Genomic DNA, 23,982 nt, shown 5'->3' with positions numbered 1-23,982 from the left:
TGACTTAAGAAAACGGCACGCCTCGGCCTCCATATCGTGGACAGAGTTTGAGGGGGCATTTCCAAGCGCGCGCCACTTGAATAACTTAAACGGTGCTCCTCGTTGTCCATACCACGCTTTCGGTATTATTAGACTTTGAGGTCCGGGGTACGCGCAACCTTTGTCACCAAAATGGCGGACCTTAAGGGAGTTTGGGCCAGGTAAAACCTAACCTGAACGGCGCCCTAGACGGCCGCCTATATCACCGAATGGATTGACCGGCTTGCCACCAAGTTACCGTCTATTGCAATGTACGAAAGGATTGGCTGCGATGTGGAAGCATATGCAACAATAGAGACCCCAGTTCTGACGGCATAAAGTGACAAAAGAATGACTTTGGGTGTCTGGGTGTTGAGGGGTGGGTATGTAAAACAAGCACATTGTATAAATAAATTACCTAAATGTGAGAGTGGAAGGATGTTGTTTCTCATGTTAATAATGACAGTACTCGAGCAATCAGTTCAAAGCTGGTCGTGTTGTAAACTGCTGTAATGATACACACCATAAGCAAGCCGCATGCTGACTCAGCCTGATGACATCATTATGTGCTGCGCCAGCCCGCTAGCTAACATCCCTTAACATCTTTCCTTTCTGAACGAAATTAGCCATCAAGTGTATAACTAGAATTACCGTTGACACCAAGTAAAACTATTGTTTTTTTTTTTTTTTTTCTTTTCATAATAGACCTATAGGAAGTAGCACATTTTCTTAAATATAAACACAGTACGTCTATGTCTATATACATGTGTACATACATATATATATTTTTTTTTTTCAAACAATGTAATAGCAACAATAACATCACAAGTAGGAAAAATGACTGAGAAATAACTGCAAGAACAAGGGGGGTACATCACAAATTGAGTCTGTTGGGAGGCCTGGATACCCGACCAAAGCGTGAGATGACTGTGGTATGTTGTGCGGGGGTGGCATCACTAACATCAGCACCGGAGTCATGAACAGGGGGTGTTGTTACTATTGCAGGAGATGACTGCTCCTTCTCCTTGTGTTGCTCTGCCTTGCCATTTCCTTCCGATTGACTGAAAGTTGCCAAAGTCCCAGACTTTAAATCTGAATTTTGCATAGAGGACTCTGCAGGCCTCAAGTCCACTCTATTCCGACGATACAGTGAGCCATCTACTCCTACTAAGTAGGATCTCGGGGCTACCTTCTGCACACAGGATCCCAGTTTCCAGATGCCCGTATGATCACCTGGTGGTGGCTTCATCCGAATTGCTTCCCCCACTGAAAGCTCTGGGAGATATTTTGCACTGCGATCATATGTAAGCTTTGCTATCTGTTTTCTCTGACGTAGTTTCTCCACAACACCTGTCACAACGCTGGGCTCTAACAGTGCATTGGCAACTGGAAGGGCAGTCTTCAAGCGCCTGGACATTAGGCGCTGTGCTGGGCTACTGTCCATTGTTTCAGTTGGTGTGTTACGCCACTGGAGTATGGCCTTCCAGGCGTCAGTGCCGTCACGCAGTGCTTTCTTGATGAGATTCTTTGCTAGTTTCACAGCTGCTTCAGCCTTGCCATTAGCCTTTGGGTGTCGTGGGGAGGATGTGCAATGTTCAAATTCCCATGCTGCAGCAAAGCGTCTAAATTGAAAACAAGCGAACTGAGGCCCATTATCGGTGATTACTCTATCAGGTTGACCATACCGGGCAAACTGTGCCTTACAACGTTTGATGGTTGTTTCTGCAGTCAAATCAGGTAAGAGCTCTATCTCCCAAAAGTCCGAATAGTGGTCAACCAGCAGCAGAAAATCTTTACCGTTGTGCTGGAAGAGATCGATGCTGATGATTTGCCAAGGTCTGGTAGGAAGTTCATGAGACATCATTGTCTCTTTTTGCTGCTCTATAGCATATTCATTGCAGACTGTACATTTGCTCACAAAGTCTTTAATCTCGCTCTGCATGCTGGGCCAGTATAAGGTGTCACGTGCCTGTCTGTAACAGGCTTCTCCGCCAATGTGACTTGCATGTATCCGTCTTAACATTTCTGGGCGCATTGATTTTGGGATAATCACTCTCTGACCTTTATAAAGCACGCCGTTTTGCACACTGAGCTCTTCCCTGTATGGCCAGTATTCTCTGACTGCTAAGTTGGTGTCTTCTTTCAGGTTTGGCCAGCCTGTTAGAACTGTGGATTTAAGCGCTTGGAGGTTTTCATCTTTTTCTGTGTGCTGTCTTATTTGAGTAAGGCGCTGATCCGTGACATTGAGATAATCGGCCTGATTCACGTGTTCGAGATCGAACTGCTCCTGCTGTAGCGCACAGACTGAGTGCCATGCTTCACCTGAACCACTGTTTGTGTCCGCTGTAGTGGCTCTGCTGAGGGCGTCACTCAAAAACATTTCAGGACCTGGTTTATATACCACTTTGAGGTTGTAATGCTGGAGGGCAAGCAGCATACTCTGAAGACGTTATGGTGCACAGAGAAGGGATTTACTGAAAATTGAGATAAGAGGTTTGTGATCTGTTTCTGCTATGATTTGATCTCGGCCATATAGGTAGTGGTGGAAACGCTGGCAAGCAAATACAATACTTAGGCATTCCTTCTCTATCTGTGCATAGTTTTGCTCAGCTGAAGTCAATGCTCTCGAAGCAAAAGCAATGGGCTGGCCCCCTTGCATGAGGCAACAGCCAAGACCGTGTTGGCTTGAATCGCTTTGGATGGCAACAGGTTTAGACACATCATAGTATCGCAAAACTGGAGTTGTGGTGACAAGCTTCTTAATCTCTTGCACAGCAGCTTCATGTTTGGGAAGCCAGTGCCAAGTTACATCCTTGCTCAAGAGTTTCCTTAGGGGCTCACACACTTCTGAAAGATGTGGTAAAAACTTGCTCAGGTACGTGATGAACCCTACAAATCGTTGCACAGCTTTTGCATCTGTTGGAGTTGGCATTTCCATAATTGCCCGCACTTTCTCTGGATCAGCTTTTAAGCCACTGGATGACAAAATGTGTCCATGAAAGCGAACTTCAGGCACTTTAAAGCGCAACTTCTTAACGCTAAGCCTCAGCTTGACCTTTCTGCATCGCTCCATGAAAGCAAGCAGCTTTGCGTCATGGTCTTTATTAGCCTCGACATCCGTATCGCCACAACCTACGATAAGGATGTCATCTGCGACTGGCTCCACACCCTCGAGCCCTGCCAACAACTCATGCTGCTTACGTTGGTACACTTCTGGTGCAACACTAACACCAAAGGGAAGCTTCAGCCACCTCTTCCGCCCCCAGGGTGTCCAAAATGTGGTCATGAAGCTACTTTCCTCATCTAGCTTACACTGGAGAAAGGCATCTCTGGCATCCACTAAGGTAAACAGCCTAGCCTTAGGGAGTTTGTACAGTACATCCTCCAGAGTGGGCATAATATAGTGAGCACGTCGCAGTGCTTGATTCAGAAATTTTGGGTCTATGCACACCCGCAATTTATCAGGCTTCTTCACGATTACCATGTTGCTGATCCAATCAGTCGGTTCAGACACCGTGGCAATATGGCCATCAGCTTCATATTTGTCAAGCTGGGCTTTAACAGCATCCTTCATAGCAACTGGCACATTACGTGGGGAACATTGAACTGGCTGTACTAACCTGTCTAGGTTGAAATGTATAGTGCCTGGGAGGCAGTCAATTGGTCCTGTGAAGACATCAGCATACATTTTAATCAAGCTACTGCAGGTGAGGGGCACAGATGAGGCACTGTCTATGAGGTATAGCTCTGCTGGAATGGTAAAGCACATTAGGCCAAGCCTTTCACACGTTGAGCCTGACAGAAGAGGTTTCTGACTGCCCTCAACGATCTCAAACTCCAAACTATGCTTACAACCACGAATGACACATTCTGTGTCAAAGAGTCCTAAGGAGGTCATTGTTTGACCCGAGTACAGTTTTAACTTGGTATTACTGGGACGTAGTTTAGTTCTTGGTGCTAATCTCATTTTGTCCTTTAAGCACATAACATCACAAGTGGCCCCAGAATCTAATTGACATTGCTGTGGTTTCTTGTGAAGCTGCAGTGTAACAAGCCACTTCTTACCTCTAGCACCCATAGTGCCAATGCGTTCAGTAGAATAAACATCATTATCAGCACAGCTGCCTGCTTGGTTTACCTCTGGTTCAATGGTAAGAAGTTTACCTTCCATTTGTCTTCTCTTGCTTTTCAAGCACACTCTAGCGAAGTGGTTGGCTGTTTGACATAAGTTGCATGTTTTTCCATATGCTGGACAGTGCTCCCTCCCACGTCCATGTGGACTGCCACAATATTTGCATGTTGGTCGATCTGTATCTGGGCCTGAAAACTGACTTGCCTGCTTTGCTGCGGTGATGGGTAGTGGCCTCCTAGTAATTCGCTTTGAGGTGGCATTAACACTATCCATGGAAGGTTTATCCAACTCCATTGACCGAAGTCTCATGTCAGTGAGCTCTGCTGATCGACATGTCTCCACGGCCATGGCCAGGGTGAGATCTCTCTCTCGTAATAACCGTCTGCGGGTTGCTTCATTTGCTATACCTAGCACGATTTTATCGCGAACAAATTCGTCTCTTAATGCTCCATACTCACAGGTGGCGGATTTTTCTTTTAACCGTGTAAGAAAACTGTCAAATGGCTCCCCTTCCTCCTGTTTGCAACTCCCAAAAACATAGCGTTCATAAATCACGTTCTTCGTAGGTTTAAAGTGTCCCTCCAATGCATTTAGAATAGCCGTAACATTGGACTGGTCCGCTGCTGAAAGATTTAGGTTGTGCTTGTAGACATGTCTGCACTCGGCGCCCATGATACTCCGCAACGTGGCCGCTTGAATTGCGGCGTCCTTCCTATTAAGCTCGATAGCAATGGCATAATCTTCAAATTCTGACCTGAAAACATCCCAGTTTGTGCCCAGGTCGCCACTCATTTTCATTGCCGTAGGAGGCGGAATGTGTGTTGCCATATCCGTGGATAAGTCCAGGATGAGCGCGACTACTAACTTGAATTGATTCGCAGCGGCGCAGCCCTTGTCTGTGCTTAGGATGCGAAAGAAAAGCAATGTGTTTTTTAGTCTTCGGAGCCGTGTGGTTAAACTTCTGACACCATGTTTCTCATGTTAATAATGACAGTACTCGAGCAATCAGTTCAAAGCTGGTCGTGTTGTAAACTGCTGTAATGATACACACCATAAGCAAGCCGCATGCTGACTCAGCCTGATGACATCATTATGTGCTGCGCCAGCCCGCTAGCTAACATCCCTTAACAGATGTGGCGGAATTACATATTTGGGGGCATGAAGCTCGAGCAGTTGTGGGGGGGCCCTTCGCATCAAGCGACAAGGTCTGGTAGATCATAACAACTGGTCTGACTGTTCATAACAACAATAGACTTAGGCTAATCTTTTTTTTAACTTATCTTGAATTTCTAAATAAAGTGTTTATTTTTGAGTAGGGTTAATTAAAGTATTGTAACCTTATGAACAATTTATTCAGAAAACAATGTTTGTCAGGATTGCTAACATTAGTGATATCACGTTGAAAAGGCAGTAGTTAGCACTGTGATTACGTTTTCAACAACTCCCATTTTTTGTTGTGACACCCCCTACATTCCAAAGACATGCCTGCTAGTATCCATCAAAGAATATTTGTTTTTACCTTTTAATCTTTACTGCATTTTAATTGTGCACAGGTAAAATTATTTATTGTAATAGTGTATGTTTAGTATATTTTTAAAATTTGTACGATTATTTGTGTAAATAAGTTAGCAAAATGTTCTTTCCAATGACCGTAAGCAGTGAAATATGCTTTCAGTTTTTGATTATGGCTAGCCTAAGAAATAATTTTTAATACAAATTTCAGTTTCTCTCAAATTTTAATAGTGTTTTAAATTATTAATAATTATTTTGTTTTAAAAATATTTAAAAGCAAAATTTGTTTTTTCATTTACGGCTAGCCTACATGATACTTTAATGACCTTTTAGTTTTTACTCTAACTATTGATTTGTATTGAAATACACTATTATTAAATTATTAATTAAAAAAAAAAACTTTCTCATACAGTAGATACTTTCCTTTAAGCAATGTAGACTACAGGGAAATAATAATGAAGCTTAAGCTTCAGGGCTCCAGAAGTATCTTTGTGCTGCTGGTGTGACAGGACAAGTGGCAGAAAGAAAGCCATTCTTTAAAGGACAAAATAGGGCCTTGAAATATCGGTCTGTGGATTACAGTAATCCCTCACCTATCGCGGGGGTTACGTTCCAGAGCCCCCCCGTGATAGGTGAAAATCCGCGAAGTAGCGACCTATATTTATTTTATTATTTATACATATTTTAAGGCTTTATAAACCCTTCCCACACTCTTATAAACCTTTCTCACTCTCTTGTTAACCTTTCCCACACTCTTATAAACACTTCCTATGCTCTTAAAACACTTTCTGCATTCTTAAACACCGCAGACCAACACTGCACGCAGCGATCAGACGTCGATGTGTCTGCACTCGCTTTGTGAAGGGGGGCAGCTGAACTCACGCTGAGCAGAAATGGACTTTGTGCTGCTTCTGCCAAAATGCCTGCTTGTCGCTCTGCGCGTTCGGAAGGATGAGGAGGAGTGGGGGTGTGTGAGGGCTGAACGCACTTTCGCTCAAACCCCCCCGGAGGCGCAGTAGGCTCCTGCCACTTCGCATTGTCAAGGGGGTGGGGAGCTGAATGAACATTAAGGAGAAGTGGACTTTGTGCTGCTTGTCGCTCTGCGTGTCAATAATTTTAAAGCCTTGTATTTTCCTGTCACACTGTCTTGTCTTGCGTGAAGTTAAAATGTTTTATAATAGTGAGATGTTACTCATATCCTTAGCCCGACATCCACATATCATATGTGTTAACAAAGTGTGTTTTATAAGTTTACATGTGTTTAAAGCATGTAGGATGGGTATTTTAAGGCTTAAACTATAAAAATGTTTATTTATATGGTCTTTCTATATCGCGGACTTTCTCCTGTTGCTGATGGGTCTGGAACATAACTTCCGCGATAGGCGAGCAATTACTTGTATTTAAAAACCCGCGAAGTCGTGAATCCGCGAAAAGTGAACCGCGAAGTAGCGAGGGATTACTGTACTGAAGACTAGACAAAGTCTCCTCTGTATAAAAGAAACTGAGACTTGTGTTTTTCGACCACTGTGAAGCTGTGCTTGATGCTGTTGTACCTTGAGCCACCTATCGCGCAAGCTGATGGCCCATAGAAACTTGTCTTCTGATTGAGTTGTGACTTTGGGTCTGCCTGATATCTTCATATCAGAGTTTCTTCCAGTTTCCAGTTGCCTTTGGATTGTGTTGAACATCGTACTCGATGACACTTTGATTTTTTTCCCCTCAGTTTCTCTAAATGAAAGGCCTATACTTCTAAGGGTAATTAGGCTCTGTCTCATTTCATTTGTAAATTATAATTTTCTGGCCAGTATCACTGGAATATTGTCCAAGTAGTACTTTAGAGGGTGTAGTAACAGTCTGTTCCAACTCTGCTTTAAGACAGACAGACAGACACACAGACAGGGTTTTTAAGTAATCGGCAGAAGTTGGGACACCAGGGTAAATTGTTAATTTACTTTAATTGCTGCAAAACAGCTGTAGGTTGTAACCTATTGTTTCCTAAACAAGGCCCATTTCTAATATGTTGGTTCGTCCATTTTGTCTAGTTTTTGCAAACCTAAACTTTAAACCTCTGTCAATTTATTGCTTACCTTTTCATCATTTTAGGTCATCATTGCATTTCAACCAATTACATTTGAAGAAAAACTGAGGTGTTCTAAAACTTTTGACCGGTAGTTTATCTACTGTATTTCAGTGACAAGTGTACATTTTGGTAATAATAAAAATAATGTTGCTTTACTATTAATCCATGTGAAATCAACAGAGGTCTCCTGACTAACCATCCCTGATTTGCATTATACTTCATGGAAACACTTCTCCCCGTGTCTGCGTGGGTTTCCTCCAGGCGCTCCGGTTTCCTCCCACAGTTCAAAGACATACAGGTTAGGTGGATTGGCGATTCTAAATTGGCCCTAGTGTGTGCTTGGTGTGTGGGTGTGTTTGTGTGTGTTCTGCGGTGGGTTGGCACCCTGCCCGGGATTGGTTCCTGCCGTGTGCCCTGTGTTGGCTGGGATTGGCTCCAACAGACCCCCGTGACCCTGTGTTCGGATTCAGCGGGTTGGAAAATGGATGGATGGATGGAAACATTGTTGTACCCAAAATCTCCAATTTAAACCAACTGCAAGAGTTAAGAGTTTACATGATGCACAAATGGCCTTTCCCATGCCATTTGGAAGTTCATATTGCCTGCCTGTTGATGTAAGTCATGAGTGTCGAACTCCAGTCCTGGTGTGCCACAGTGGCTATAGGTTTTCATTTTGACCATCTTCATTGGTGACCAGTTTTTGCTGCTAATTAACTTCTTTTGCCTTAGTTATAATTAACTTGTCTCAGACCCCTTAGTTGTTTCTTTTTCTTTAATTAGCAGCCAAACAATATTGAGACACAAAACAAGCCGCCACATGACCAGTTCACCTGCGCCCATTACACAATATGTAAAAATAAAGAAAGGTGAAGGTCTCTGTAAGGCTGGTCTCTCAGCTCACTAAAACATCTTGACAGTGATCTTAGAAAAAACAGAAAATCAACAGTTTTGTAAATGTCTGCTGTGGCAGAATGAGAGCAGCAACAAGCTGTGGGATTAAATAACGAGTTTAATTAACACAGAATTGGCTTCTCATTAAGAAACAATTTGGAGTTTGAAATCCCAGTTTAGCTGGTCATCTGTTGGCTCGTTTCACGTCTCATTTCTGTTTGGCTGCCATTTAATGAAGAAACGAATCAATTCAGAGAACTGAATCCTTAAAAGCAGGGCTATTAAAATGAAGGGAAAAGGAGCTAATTAGCAATGGAAACTGGTCACTGATTAGGAAAAGGATCAGAATGAAAACCTGCAGCCACTGCAGGCCCGGAGTTCGACACCGCTGATGTAAGTGGTGCATCAGTTATGTGTAGGCTTTGCACAAGAGAGATCCAACAGGTATCCCCTCTCTTGGGCCAAATATAAGACTTGGAGGGACCATTCAGATGTATAAATATTGCTTGTACATCTCTGTCCTTCTGTAATGTTGCATGATTGTTGTTTATCAACACAGCATATTTCTCAAGAATTGTATCTGTAAGGCAGACTCCTAATTTCACAGTAGTTTTGATGATTGGTCTGCTGGAGCCAATCCCAGCCTGCACAAGGCAGGAACAAACCCTCAGGCAGGGCGCCAGCCCACCGCAGGCCACACACACCCACTAGGGGCAATTTAGGATCGCCAATGCACCTAACCTGCATGTCTTTGGACTGCGAGAGGAAACCCACGCTGACACAGGGGTTTGACACCCACTCCACACAGGGAGGACCCGGGAAGCAAACCCTGGTCTCTTTACTGCGATTCAGCAGCACTACCACTGTGCCACCATGCTGCCCAGTTTTGATGATTCCAACTCAAATTCACATTGAAGCTGGATTCACCTGAGACCTTGCTGACCTGCAGATGATTTGGAATAAGTGAAACAAATGAGTGCTTGTCTCTTGTTTCAGTAATGGTGGCTGACCTACAAAATCCACTCTGGCATTTTCTCTTTACCTAACCATATGAAATGTTTCTTGATAAAATTTGTTCAAGGTACCAACTTCATATTTTGTTAATTTAGTAATTAAACCAGGCTTTGCCCAGTGTTATAATTTATTTTATGGCAGACTTTGTCATACATGGACAATATGCATTTGGAATATAGGCATGAAGTGATTTTTTCCATTTTTAATGCCTCATAAGTTAGAAAGTTTGATTCTTGCAGACAGATGCCTAGTTACTAAAGAAGAACTATAACATGAGTAATATTTATCAAAATTTGAAAAATCTGTTGTGGTTTAGAGTGAAGATATAGAGGGCCAAAGTTGCCCTGAAGCGCAGTATAGTTTATTTTATACAATTTTCAGCAATCATAAACTGTGGCCAAAATAACTTAGACCAGGGGTCTCCAACCTTTTTTCCCCTGAGAGCTACTTTTACAAAATAAAAATGGCCGAGAGCTACTCATGTTTTCTAACATTTATTCTCATAGCTTATTTCAACCCAAACAAACTGAATAAGCTTGTTTTGCCTGAACATTTACAAAATGTTGGTGTCCACAACTTACATTTTGCAGTAAAACATCACAAAAAATGTTTAGTTCACCTGCAAGTGCATTTTGTATGTCTGTATGGATTTTCTAGTGTATCCCATACTATTGAATTAAAACATGAATGCTGTCAAAGCAAAACAATGCAATTCCAAATACACATATATTACTTATTTATATGTCATTTTGTTACATGTCACTGTTTCACTTCACAAGAGTATTCACATGTCCAGTTGCATGTGTGAAGTGTTTTTTTAGTCAATACTGGCACTGCATGGAGTCAACAAGAGAGGTGTATGGTGGAGTGTAACCACTTAGGTTCACTCTTATGGAGTCATTTAAATGTTCATCTGTCAGTCTTGTTCTGAACTTTGATTTCATGTCAGAAAAGGCAGACTCACAGAGGTATGTAGACCCAAACAAAGCAGACATTTTCAGAGCTGCTTGGTGAAGACTTTTGTCGTTTTCTGGCTCTACTAAGGTCCAGAAATGCTGAGAATGCTGTTGAAACTTTAACTGCACATTATTTTGAAGGTTTACTAATATATAAAATCCAATGTCTCTCTATCTGTCTGCTTTTCATGAGAGAACTACTTAACGGATTTTGATTGGGTTTTTTTCTATAATTTGCTTGAACATTCCGGGTTGATGTTGCGACTTCTCTCATTTCGCTATGTATCATAGTTTGCTTGTGGTACCGATTTATTTGTGAGAATCCGAGATCCACGCAGCGGGCCAAGGGGAGGGGCCTTTCTCACTCACTCGCCAGCTTCGGAGCGTGTTCCTTAACTCCGCTTAGCTAGCGAAAGAGAGAACAATTGAATTCAGCTTTGTTTGATATTTAAAATAAAGTGTTACTTAGGTCTTGATGAGTTTGAGTCCGGATATTCCGGTATGCCACATTGAAAAGATAGATTGCAATTCAGATTGTGGATCGTGATTTTGTGTTAAAAGGATCGTGATATGATTTTTTGGAAAGATCGCCCACCCCTAATTTAACTAATCAAGTTTTCAAATTTATGTAGGATTCATTAACCCTTTGGCAAGCTACCGATAGCTCACGAGCAACATGTTGGAGACCCCTGACTTAGATATTAAATAAATTTACACTAATACTAAATAACAATCCCTAAAAATGTAATGCATCAATCATTAACATTTCAAAATTTATGACTTTTGGAACATTGTCATTTTTTTTAGTAGCACTCTTTTTTTTTTTAGCATAATTTTGGCCTCACCCTATTTTTAAAATACACTGCTAAAATTTTGTACACTAGTTACTGAATACAGTGACATTATTTTCAGCAAGTACGTATGAAGCAAATCGAGGATGGACAGTCACGAACATTTTCTAAAATCTGTTGATTTGAATTGGATTGACTATTTTAGCTTAGAATGAGATTACATTGACTAAAAATACATTAGTAATTTATTATTTCAAGTCAATTAAAAGGGGCAGATGTCAAAAAGTATGTCAATTTAATCCCTAGTACCATTAGATTTTATGTAGCTTTAACTTTACTGCAGTCCTTCACTTTGACCTCGAATGGCATCCCCTACCTATATTTATTTTTGTGATATGTATTTTCTGCATGGTGACCTCTACTTGCATTACTTGTGGTGGAATGATGTTATGCTATTATGCTATTGATAAATGTGTGACAGGTCATGTAATGTGACGTGGCACATATTAAAGGCAACCGTTTTGTTACCGTTTTCTCCACTGTCACCTCTAGCATAGTTAACAATACACAACATTAGTATTATCGTTACTTTTTTAAAAATAAAGCCTCAAATAAACTTTAGGTATCTGATAACACTTTCATTAAAACTGGTAAGTGGATTTAATGTGTGCTTTTTTTATGCACACATGAAACAAAGAGGACCTTAATGAATGTGAGATGGCTGACACAGAGCAGCAGCAAAGAGGCTCTAGAACTACTATTATTATGGGTTCTTTTAAAGTCAATTATTACCCAGTTTACAATTTGAAATAAAAATGCAGTACTGAAATTCTGAAAGCCTTAGATATTACAGATCACACAGACTCTACAATGAAATGTGATGCAGCCATATAAATTGCATCATTAAGCAACAAATAATGGTTTATTGTAGATACAAAGTATGTCCATGTGTGATGAAATTCACACATGCTACTAGCTACAAAGTTGGTGTATGCTACTAGGGAGGTTTAACATCAGCTCTAGCTCTACTGGATAAAATATTTTGCTCACTAAAGCCAATGAGACATTAAATCGGTAAAGGACTTGAATAATATTAATTAAGACCAACAGAAAGTGTAAACAATCAGCAGCCATAGTACATTGCACACAGTGTCTACAGTATGTGAGGTGCACACAGCAGGCAATTTGCTTCACTAACTAACATTCTTTTAATAAACCATCCATTTTCTATACCTGCTTATCCTGAGCAGGGTCATGGGAAGCTGGAGCCTATCATAATATTAATAAACTAGGAAACACTCTGACCTCTAGTCCTCAAAGAAAGGTAGCTCATGTGCTTCTTATGAAACACAGCACCCTAGGTCACTCTGGTGAGGGTGCCATCACCTCTTTCATGACCTAATGATGTGTATGACGTATATGCGATTAAAATTATCAGTCAGCCTGTAAAATGTGCTTTACTGGCAGCAGATGTCACCACTGTTCTGTTCTTGACTTGCATGGCCATGGCACTGCTCTTTGTGAGAAGGACCCCACGCCCGGTTTTGTGGTGGAGACAACACACACCTCAAATTCTTTGTTTGTGTATGACTTTCTTTTGTGCTTGGAGTGTATGACTTGTGTTTGTGACAAAAACAGTAAGTAGGCCTTTGCAGTGTGTTTCACTGTCAGCAGATGTCTCCCAGGTTCTTTTCCTGTCAGAAATGCAGTTTGAAGTGCTGCTTTTACTGTCAGCCATGGCATGTAGCTGCAGCACCATTTTCCATGAGAAGCATCTGAAGTCCAATTACGTGGCTGAGGTAGCCCGCACCTCCAATTCATGGATTGCGTTGCACATATCACATCCAACGCTCTTGATTAAGACCAAGCTCAAGCTTCAAGGCCCAGTGGATCACAAGTTTTTGCATGACAGACAGAAAACCCATACCAGTTTATATAGATTGAAAATGCAGGGCACAAAATAATGTTTGTGAGTGAAGTGCATAGTACAGAATGGTTGGCTGTTGCTAATGTATCATTGAAATTCTTATTTGCATGTCAGACCAACATGCAATATGTTGCCACTTACCAGTGCCATGATAAATAAGAATATCGTAAAATGCAGAAGTTTGTTGTAATTAATAGAAACATACCAAAAAAAAAAACAAACAGTATGATACAAACGGTGGCTATGCACATTCATGGCATAGCTTCCTAATTAAGATTAAGGCTTTGACAGGCAAGGTAACAAAGGTCCTGACTGCGGACAGTACAGGTAATCCACTAGTATTTGTGACCGGGCTTACAAGTCCAAATGAACTCTCGCTACTTTACTTGTGGATGATACTTTGGTACATTGGTTAGCACTGCTGCCTCTTGGACCCAGAATCCAGGGTTTGAATCCTGTGCCCATACATTCTACATGTGTGTTGCTTGTATGCTCTGTCCTTGTCTGCATGTTTTTTTTTTTTTTTTTTAAGGTTTTCTCCTACATCACCAAAGATATGCTGATTAGATTGTCAGGCGAGTCCAAAATATCTCTAATTGAGTGTGGGTGTGTACATGACTTGGTTAGAGAATTGTTATTATGCTTAGTTTCTCTGTCATTGTAGTTACTATTAATCCCTGTTGGATGGTGATACCTATTTCCAGAAATTGTCCTTAAAACCAGAACAATACTTACAATAGTATATTAAAATTTTCATTAATTGAACTTAACTTTATCATGGCACTGTATACTATGCCTAGCCCACAACAGATCTTTACTTTCTGTTTGGCAATTACACTGTGTAGTAAGAAGTAGGTCAAACATGGAAGCAAGAACAAATAAAAGTACAGAAATTGGAGGCATGAATACTTTTCTAAAGAATAACCATAGAGTTTTAGTGACTGTAAGGCAATTGCATTCTCCAAGATACTGCACGCTTGGAAGCTAGAAATAAACTGCATGAGGTGGGTACAGATAAGGAGGAATAATAGGAGAAGGGAGGTTAAAAATGTGCATTCTCCAAAAGGAGTTCATCTTTATCAGTAAAGCTCTTACATTCGGTCCCTGTCACAAACATAACATTCTTAAACTGGCATGATCCGATTTCAGGTTTGCAGGGGACTATAGCCTATTATAGTAGTATTAAACACCAGAAAGCTGCCATTATAGGCCTTTTAGGGCGCAAGGTAAACATGCAAAATTCACATTGATAAGAAGCGGGTATGGACAAGCATGCTGGATCTATGAGGCGCCAGTGTTAACCACACCAGCACTCCAGTCAGAAAAAGCCAAGGCAGGTTTTGGTCTTAACAGGAAGCCCAAACCCCTGATTTGGTTCTGGTTCATGTATAATAGAATGATGTGCATGTTCATATTTTCATGCCAAATCACTTTTTAGGGATGCATTGGAACAGCATCTCGGTTTCATATTATTTTGGCCACTTTCAACCAGCTGGATTTATTGTTTCACTTAAATTCTCCTTTGAAAAGTGCATTTTGGTTAATGAAAGTGTAAGAGTGGAACAGCAGACATCCAAGTTCAACATATTTATCCATTGAATAATAACTTTTAAAATAAATTACATTTTACATTATAAAATTAAATATTTCTTTAAAATAATTGTCTTCAAGTGAAAAACTGTTATTTTTTACCATTTGCTGATACGAAATATTGCTTGTTATCTGTGTTTTTATATGTCATTGTTAATTTTCAGTCAGAATGCAATATTGATCATGTGCAGTTGAAGCAAACATCAAGATGACAGGAAAAAAGATCCTAATGTGTGCTTTCTGCATGGGTAGCCGTGAGTAATAACAGAGGTCCACGCTCACACTGGTGTAAAATGATCTGAGCAAGATATTCTTTTCTTTGTAGTTGTAACATTTTACACATAAAGCGGCTCTCTTTTGTTCCTGATAAACGGAAAGTTGCTTCCATTCACAGAGTCAAGCAGTTGGCATGGTGATGCTGGCAAAATTCCCACATAGCTGTTAACAGCAAAAACACAGGAAGGAAGGTGAGGGCCGTGTTTCTTTGAGTCATGAAATCGCCAAAGAAGCTGTGAAGAAAAAAGAAATGCACAGTCCAACTATTTTTTGTTATCTGTAGGAAACATGACCATACGGACGTTATGTTTACTGGGGCTATTGTCCTATTTCTGCTGTGTCACTGCCCCCTTTCTCACTCTGGACTTTCAGATCAGTGGACTTCTCATTGTGTCTTGTAAATAGTGCAAAGATAGCAAAAAGACGGACCTGCAGAGTGAAAATGAGAGAGTGATCACAAGACATCCTGCCATTGAGGATGATTTGTACGAGAAGCAGTCTGTATGTGATATTGGCAGGTCTGTTGAGAGAAAGGTGGAAATCAGAAGCTCTGAGAGCATTAGTTTAATAAGATATATGGTTTTAGTTAAAGCCACAAAATCTGAAAGGGTCTCCAAGACTGTTGATGGTGAAATATAATGAGAGAAAGATGTAAGCACAGAAACAGAGCACTTTGTTTACTACAATCCAACTCTATTTAACCAGACCTACCTTTAGATCCACTAAGAGTTTATTATTTGGAGTCTCTTCATGATCTCTTTGTTCAAAAGAGAAAACCAAACAACAACACTCGTGATCATTTTGTTCCAGTTGCAAATGCTTGCTCAGTCTTGTAGTACAGTATATTCCCAAGTTAAGCCAAAGAGGTTGGTACACAGGCTTTTAGCATTCACTCAGAGTCTGCTCTGGCATTACCGTCCTGCCTAACCAGCTCCCCTCTTGACTACTCTCCCATGTCTTTCATTGCATTTCTGAGTTTTGTGTTTGTTTCTCTGTCCTATACTGTAAATTATTACATTGCTGCGAAGTAAGGTGAAAGCCCCCCACACTTCTGTATAGTTATACATTCTCAATTTGAATGACCTGAAGCCTCCTTGTTAGAGCAGATCTCTAAAGATGCTCAACTTTGAATGCAATAGACAGGAGCACCTGATGCAACAGTGTACAACCATTACAAACTGACTCCACTGGGAGTGAGATCATCCCAGCAGCATTAAACTGCACTTTCTGTGAGTTAATGAGCAAAGTCTTTAAGCAACTGGTTGTGACCGGTGTAGGCCTGAGTTATCAGGTTTCTTGAACAAGAACAGTACAGTAGGTACACATTTAGCCTTCATGACCCACACATTTAATGCCTGACCTTGACAATCAACACCTGTGCTGACTGTTGCTGACTCAGGACATGAAAATATTTAGTGATTCAGCAGTTTTGAGGTTGTGGTAGCCGTCTAGTTGTATATCACTCATTAAATTTTGTATCAAACTTGTATTCTTAATTTTGTTTTTATCATTGTAATATACAACAATTACATTTTATTATAATTCTTGTTTTTGTTTAGCTATTATGTGGCTTGAACTTATAATGCAGGTGTCAGAGTAGAAAGAATATAAGAGTGCCTTCGTTTTGTGAGACGTCTGAGGATAAGTAGGATTACTAAGTGGATTCTTTACATTTTGTTGCTGCATGACACATAGTCTCTTGCCTGGCGGCATTACTGTGTGGTGGATAGAAAGGTCATTCAGAAGTTTGTGATACATGCTCAGAAATCATAGACTCTGACTTGTCTTCATTTGAAGAGCTTTAGTACGACAGCAATTGACATCATGCCACTATGAACGTACCCCGGCACAAAGTATTATAACCTAAATGGTCTGGAAATTAGCACTTGGACATTGCCATGTTCACAGACAGTTCAGTTTTTACTCTTCACACTGTGTGTATGTCATTTTTGCACCCTACCTAACTAAAGTGCCATACACTATTGTGCCTTTTTTTGATTTCCCATACTACTTTGGGCTTTCCCTCTGTACTTATCACATAATATCATTTCTAAACCTCCAAGGACTGGAATTAACCTTGGCAGCCTTGGATACAAAGCAAGAACCAGTCTTGGACGAGGTGCCAGTGCATTGCTGAGGTCACTCACATCCCATTGTAATTCTTTACTCTTTTATTATTTACACAGAGAATACAAATAGGAATTTCCCTGTGTCAGTTACACTGGTCTGCACCAAAATCCTCATACACAAAAAAATCATTTAGGTGTGCTAAATCCATTTCTGAAATTGGAACTTCTCTACCACAAGCCAGTAACATGAGATATTGGATTCAGTGAAAAACACAGTTTTGAAAACAAAATAGCTGATTTTTTTAAAAATCATTTACATTTGTTTTATGTCATAAGTATTTTTCATGTGCAGAATATTATCTGAAGTATAAATTGAGCTGAAAAATGGCAGTCTTCTTCTTTCTTACCGTCAGTTGAGGTGGAAACAACCCAAAATCAAGTACTTGCTACATATTTTTTGCTCCCAATCAGTATTTTTTCCTTCTTCTTATTTCTTCTGTCTAGCCATGATTTTATATTTAGAAAGTAAGTAAGAGGCATTTTTATTGTCCAGAAGACAGAAAGCTGTTGATTAAATTGTTTTTACAGAAATATGGAAGGTCAAGTTGATTCACCCCTTTTCTGCATCAGGTAACAGGTAAGCAAATGGTAAAATAGAACATGTGACTGGTGTCTGATGAACTTGGGTAGATGTTCTACCTGGACATCACTCAGATAGCTAGATGGTATAATGGAAAGTAGAGTGTGTCCATGTTAGCAGACACCTGTTGGTTATTCCAAAGCAAAACAACTTCAGAGGGTTATAAGAGAATAAACACTACCAAGTGACTACTATTTTGTAATAATTATATTTTAAATAATTGTATGTCATGTCATGTCATTTTCTAACCTGCCTAATCCAGACCAGGGTTGTCGGTACGTGATGGGAAGTGTGGAGCCTAGCCCAGCTAGCATAGGGTGCAGTGAAGGCAGGAACAAACCCTGGAGAGGGCGCCAGAACATTGCAGGCCTATACTGTAGGTGTATTATGTATATTTTTTTCCAAGTCTGAATAATTATTTTAAAAATAATACTTAAAATAGTGCTTTTTCATTGTAAAACTTAATCTCTGAAAAACTAGCTGTACTAGAACTATTCTGTAGATTTGGATTCAGCATCCTCAGGTCTAAAAAGAGCACCTACATTTTTTGGAGACCAGTGTTATATAAAGAATATAAAATAATAAACATCATGCTGTAAATGTTTTCGTCAGTGTGCTTGTTAAGGTATGACTGACAAAAATCCAAGTATTATCCTAGCTATTCAGAATATTTTGTTTATCAAGTTATTCCATTTCATTTTACTCCTAGAAAACAGTTGTCAGAAACAGTGAAACATTGTAATACCATTAGTATTAATATTGTCACGTTAATGGATTACTTGAATGTCTGACCTGCATGCAACATGTCATCAGTCTCTGATCCATGATAAACTTTTTTATATTTTGTAAGATAGATAGGTAGGAACGGCACTACATAATAGGCAGATTGTATTTAAAAAATATTATTTATTTATACTGTTTATAATAATACTATTTATTAGATAGATAGATAGATCGATAGATAGATGTACAAGGTCAGTATGTGGCTGCTTGTACACCTTCACTGTCAAAGACTCTTAACCTATGAACATTGGATGGACTGTATAGTGCCACAAGTGATGAAGAAGCATAGCTGCGAGTCCTGTGAAGAAATACACTACAGTATATCTTATGCAATCCTTAAAACATGTTCTCATTAATAGTTTCACATATCTGCTGTAAAAACAAGGAGCTGCAAAGCTGAAACATCTGTCATTACCCACTCACGACTGGCTAGGAAAGACCCTAATAACATCTAGATCATCCCTTTTTTAACTTTCCTACAAGAAGCTGGAGCCTATTGCAACAGCATGAGATACAAGGTGGAAACCTTTCCTGGATGGAATGCCAGTCCATCATAGCGTACACTAACATACACACTCCAACACTCGCTCATACTGGACCAGTTTAGCAGAAAAAAGGAAAACAAACAGTTATTACATGGTTATTCCTGAGTAGTATGTACAACTTCAGAAAGAACATTTGAAAGTAAAATTAAGTTTGGTTTTACCTAGGAAGAAGTCCATGTTTGTGGGTAATGTTGGACTCTGAAGGCCACACTTGGTCATTATAAGAAACGTAAGGTAAAGAGATGCTGAAGTGATGGCTGACTGCAGTTGCAGTTGTCATGTGTCATGCAGCGTTGTGAGTTTGTGTAAACTTTATGTAGTCTGACATGCCCCTTGTCACTATTGCTTTTGCCTTCTTGTTGAGTCATGCTTAGTTTACTCCCCCAATCCTCAGTGGATCTTGTGACAAAGAACGGCTGCCATAATTCGTATTAAAGAGGAACACAAGCTGCTGGCCGCACTTCCTAGCTTGCCTCACACTCCCTGATCTGTTCTCAAGTTACACAATTGCAATGGAGAACAGATAATGAGAAGAGCAGTGGGGGGAGGCCCCGTGCACATAACAGCCAGCTTGTGTGACAGCACACCTGAAGGACCGCCCTCGCCTCAGCAGCTGCCTCGCTATAAATATCTGCGTTTTCTCCCAGACAACTCATCCAGAGCTCTCGCTTCAACAGTGATTGAACGGAGTCCTGGTCACTTTGTGCTCCAACTTCAGCCTTTGAATTTTCTGCATCTGAACTCACCTTCAAATATCCACCATGACATCCCAGGTCCGCCAGAACTATGACCGCGACTGTGAGGCCGCCATCAACCGCATGATCAACATGGAACTGTTTGCCTTCCACACCTACCTGTCGATGGTGAGTCTGGGGTAGTGACAGGGGTATATCGGTACTGGGGACTTGCTGCCACTTTGGCTGTTTACATGCACATAAACAGAAAATGTGGAATCCATAGATAAATCAGTGTGTCTGAAGGGCCTGATGCTTTGGATGTGATGTGTCATCTGTGCCTGTTTATGGGGTTTAAGAATAATGTCATTTTTTTTTAATTCACCTTTTTAGAGATGCAAATACAAAGACATGTCATTTAAACCATATAGAAAGAGTAAAGTGACCTTTCATCAGTGCGTCCCTGTCATCTTTGTGTTGTCAGTTTGTTGCTTAGAGAGGAGCTCCTCCTTCTCCTCCTTCTTTTTCGGTCTCTGGCTGCTCCATCTTGCTTACGACTGCTCTATCCCTCTCCACAGGCTCAGTACTTCAAGCGGGATGATGTGGCTCTCGAAGGCTTTGCCAAGTTCTTCAAAGAGCAGAGTGAGGAGGAACAAGAGCATGCTAACAAGTTCATGGAGTTCCAGAACAAGAGGGGTGGCCGCATCTTTCTCCAGGATATCAAGGTGGGTTCCTCTCTTTTCTTACATTTCTTGTTAACAAAATGGCTAGTTTCAGGATGGTCCGTTACAACTCCTGTCTTTATCTCTGCAGAAGCCCGACAGGGATGAGTGGGGTTCCGGTCTGGATGCAATGCAGGCTGCCCTGCAGCTGGAGAAGACTGTCAACCAGGCTCTGTTGGAGCTGCACAAGCTTGCCTCTGACCGTGTCGACCCTCATGTAAGTTATAGGCCTGGGTGACTGGTGTAATTGTTCATAGGATTGACATCAGGCTCTCGCTTATTATATAGCCCTTCATGGCTCTAATTTGTCTCCTCCTTCCCTCAGCTTTGTGATTTCCTGGACACACACTACCTGAATGAGCAGGTGGAAGCCATGAAGAAGCTGGGCGACTATATCACCAACCTTCAGAAAATGGGGGCACCACACAATGGCCTTGCTGAGTACCTGTTTGACAAGCACACCCTTAGTGGGAGCAGCTAAACTGCACATGTGGGATCGGCTCACAGTCATGGGTTTGAGAGAACAATGCAATTTAATAAAATGTGTACACTTGTAACCTGAATAAAGTTGTTGAGCTTTACATGAATGTGTGCGGTTTATTGTAAGGTGGGTTCCAGACAGGGTGGGAAGAAGCTGGCCATACTGAACATGAGAAAAGAAGAGATTTGTATTTATGATTAGGGTCAATCAGAGTGTGATGTTTCAAGATTGTAGCAATGCCATATTCCAGATGTATGTGGGGGTAAGGGGGCTCTTTTTAAGAATGTAAAGCATGTCTTACTGACTATAAGGGTCCTAGATATTGTAGTGCACAGCAGGGCTGCCCTGTGTCTATTTATAATCCTTGGAGGCTCTCCTGTTCATAGTGTATCCTTTGGAGGTTTCATCCAGCAATAGCATCTTTACCTGGCCCTTCAAGGCCATTAAGAATGTGGGACTGCTTAGTAAACAAAACCAGGCTGATCTTATGTGACCAAGGGATTTGTGGTCTTCAGTCCTCCAGAATGCCATATCTGGCAGAGTGGAGGAAGGGAGTGCAATCCAAGAAAACCAGGCTTTTAGGCAGCTGTTGGGCCTGATTTACCAAACATTTGGTGTCAATTTGATTATGTGAGAAGTTAAAAATCCCTGGTGGTCAAACATAATCACTTTACAAACCTATGGGGGTCATGCTGAATGTGCCCAGGCAGCAGCTTCATATGTCACTAATGGATCTGGGTTTTTGTGGAGCCATTTCTGCCTCAGCAGGATTAAATAGGATCTTGAAATCAAGTGTAATGGTCCGAAGAACTGACGGCATCACTTTCCATGCAACAAACCATAAATTCATCCATCTGTCAATTTGAATCTGCTCCTTCTATTACACGATTTTAGGGTGCCAGGGCTTTTTCTGGTAGGAACAGTAGGCACATACAAACCCAGTATAGACAGTAACTGAGCTGTAGTTTGAACCCATGACTATAAAAATGGAATGGCTTGTAGCTATGACAGTATTTCCCAGCCATCCATTTCATAGTCACATTGTACCAGTGCCTGTTCCAGCCAGAATCAAGACCTAGATGTGGTTTGGGTGCATTGCAGGCTACACCTATACTGAAACAATTCAGAGCCACCAGTCAATGTAACGCGTGCATGTTTAGCATATGGAAGGAGGCTGGGGCACCAAGAGACAAAAGCCACATATACACAGAAAGAATGGGGTCAGGCTGGCAATCAATCCCAGGTTACAAGAGCTGTTATACAGATACGTTACCAGTATGCTACTTTGACATCTGTTTGGTTCTTGATGCTTGTGGGAAACATTGCAGGTCCATAAGATAGGTCATTATCTAGGGCAAGGTATAAGATTTGGGGAAGTCACTATGTATGGCCTGCAGTTAGTGAGACCCTAAAAAGATCTAGGAGGAGCCCAAGAAAATATAAAGCAGGCCAGGTAGCAAAGGAATATTTATGGATGTCTGGTCCTTTAAAACAAAGTTAAGAGCTCATGGATGTAATGGAATATTGCACCAGCAGTGGGCGCTGCATCAATATGGCCCCAGGATTTTGTGACAGAGGGCTGTGATCCCAAAAAGTATTTTGGGGAGGTTCTGGAGGTGATTCACCAGCGGGGCGTTAAAGGCAGAATTTACTGATCTGATGTAAAGATCAGAGAAAGGTTAGGAAATCCAGGGGCACGATCCTTGATGGGGCATTGCTTTGTCAATCTGTCAAGCTGCAGATTTTCACTGTGCTTTCTTTAAATTGTTGCATTACAGGGCTTTTCCTGACCTTTCTTGGCCCCATGTCTACACTATGTGACTTCCCCACCACCTTCTATCTCAAGATCTGCTGACCAGGGCACATATTTATCAAGTGTCTCAAAAATAACTCCTAGAAATTGCCCTTAAAGTCTGACTAGGACAAGAATTTGTCCTACATCAGATTAGAACCAAAGAAGAAGTTATGAAGCATCCTACGCCCACTCCCAGCAAGAAGTAGAAGTACACATTTGAGAATGAACAATGTCACATTTTAATGGCACCCCAAGCTGCAAATTGACACTCATGATGACATTTTGTAATTTTCTGATACTAATGTTGAGTCTTCACCACAAAGATAATAATAATAATTGTAATAATCTAAGAAGAATTAGAAAAGCATAACAATGTAGGATACTGTGCTAAGCTGCACGTAACTGTTTCCACTTTAAAACAAACAAAAAAGATGAAAAGACACCCAGACACACACACCGAATGAGAGTTAAGCCTGATAACAGGCATGTTTGTTAAACAATGAATGATCCACAGCCATACTTTCAGAAAAATCACCTTTGTGCTGTTATGGCTATGGGAAACGTCTCATAAAGTAACAATTACTGAAACTAGCTGTGGCCATTCCTGTACTGTGAAGTTGCGTTCACTCTTCTAGTGTTCCCAGTAATCTTCCAAAGTTGCATGCCATGTCTATCTGTGTGATTCCCCCCTTATCTTACATGAGGCTCTATTTATCCAGTGCCTTGGAAATCTCCATCTGCATTTTTGAACTTTGTAAAGTGTAAAGCAAATATCCCAGAGGTTCATGGAATGCAAAGCTCAGCATACCTGTGTGGCGTGTCCCTGTCAGTTGCCCAACCAGCTCCTTCTGTCTTTAGGTTAATATGCTGGCCACTGCAGTACAGCTTTCATCCATGTGTGTTAATACTGTGATATCGCTTGTGATTCACATATGTGTGCTCATCCACAATGATCTTTATGTGCACTCCAATTTGCATGAATGCTGCTTGCTTTAGCATTAGTTCGCAAATTAATCTGCGTATTACCTCACACATGGTGAGGGCATTCAAAGTTTGGTGCAAAATTTGAGAAATGCTTGATTGTGA

General features: G+C 40.9%; 1 protein-coding gene across 1 annotated transcript; it reads left to right on the top strand.

The window, feature by feature from the left end:
- Nucleotides 1-19,851: 19,851 nt before the first annotated feature.
- LOC114660669 (ferritin, middle subunit-like) lies at nucleotides 19,852-21,201 on the top strand. Its single transcript, XM_028813519.2, has 4 exons — nucleotides 19,852-20,087; nucleotides 20,477-20,623; nucleotides 20,712-20,837; nucleotides 20,946-21,201. Exons 1-4 carry the CDS (start codon nucleotides 19,986-19,988, stop codon nucleotides 21,099-21,101), a joined length of 531 nt encoding a protein of 176 aa, XP_028669352.1. The 5' UTR covers nucleotides 19,852-19,985; the 3' UTR covers nucleotides 21,102-21,201.
- Nucleotides 21,202-23,982: the final 2,781 nt, after the last annotated feature.

The sequence above is a fragment of the Erpetoichthys calabaricus genome, chromosome 11 (assembly GCF_900747795.2).
Source record: "Erpetoichthys calabaricus chromosome 11, fErpCal1.3, whole genome shotgun sequence".
Classification (NCBI taxonomy): domain Eukaryota; kingdom Metazoa; phylum Chordata; class Cladistia; order Polypteriformes; family Polypteridae; genus Erpetoichthys; species Erpetoichthys calabaricus.
Note: the sequence above shows the minus strand (reverse complement) of the source record. Positions and strands in the feature narration are given on the sequence as shown.

Excerpts from the sequence above, each read along its gene's own strand:
- LOC114660669 (XM_028813519.2), top strand. The coding sequence starts at position 19,986 with ATGACATCCCAGGTCCGCCAGAACTATGACCGCGACTGTGAGGCCGCC. Across the intron at positions 20,088-20,476 it reads TCCACACCTACCTGTCGATG|GCTCAGTACTTCAAGCGGGA; the intron begins GTGAGTCTGGGG and ends CCCTCTCCACAG. Across the intron at positions 20,624-20,711 it reads TCTTTCTCCAGGATATCAAG|AAGCCCGACAGGGATGAGTG; the intron begins GTGGGTTCCTCT and ends TTATCTCTGCAG.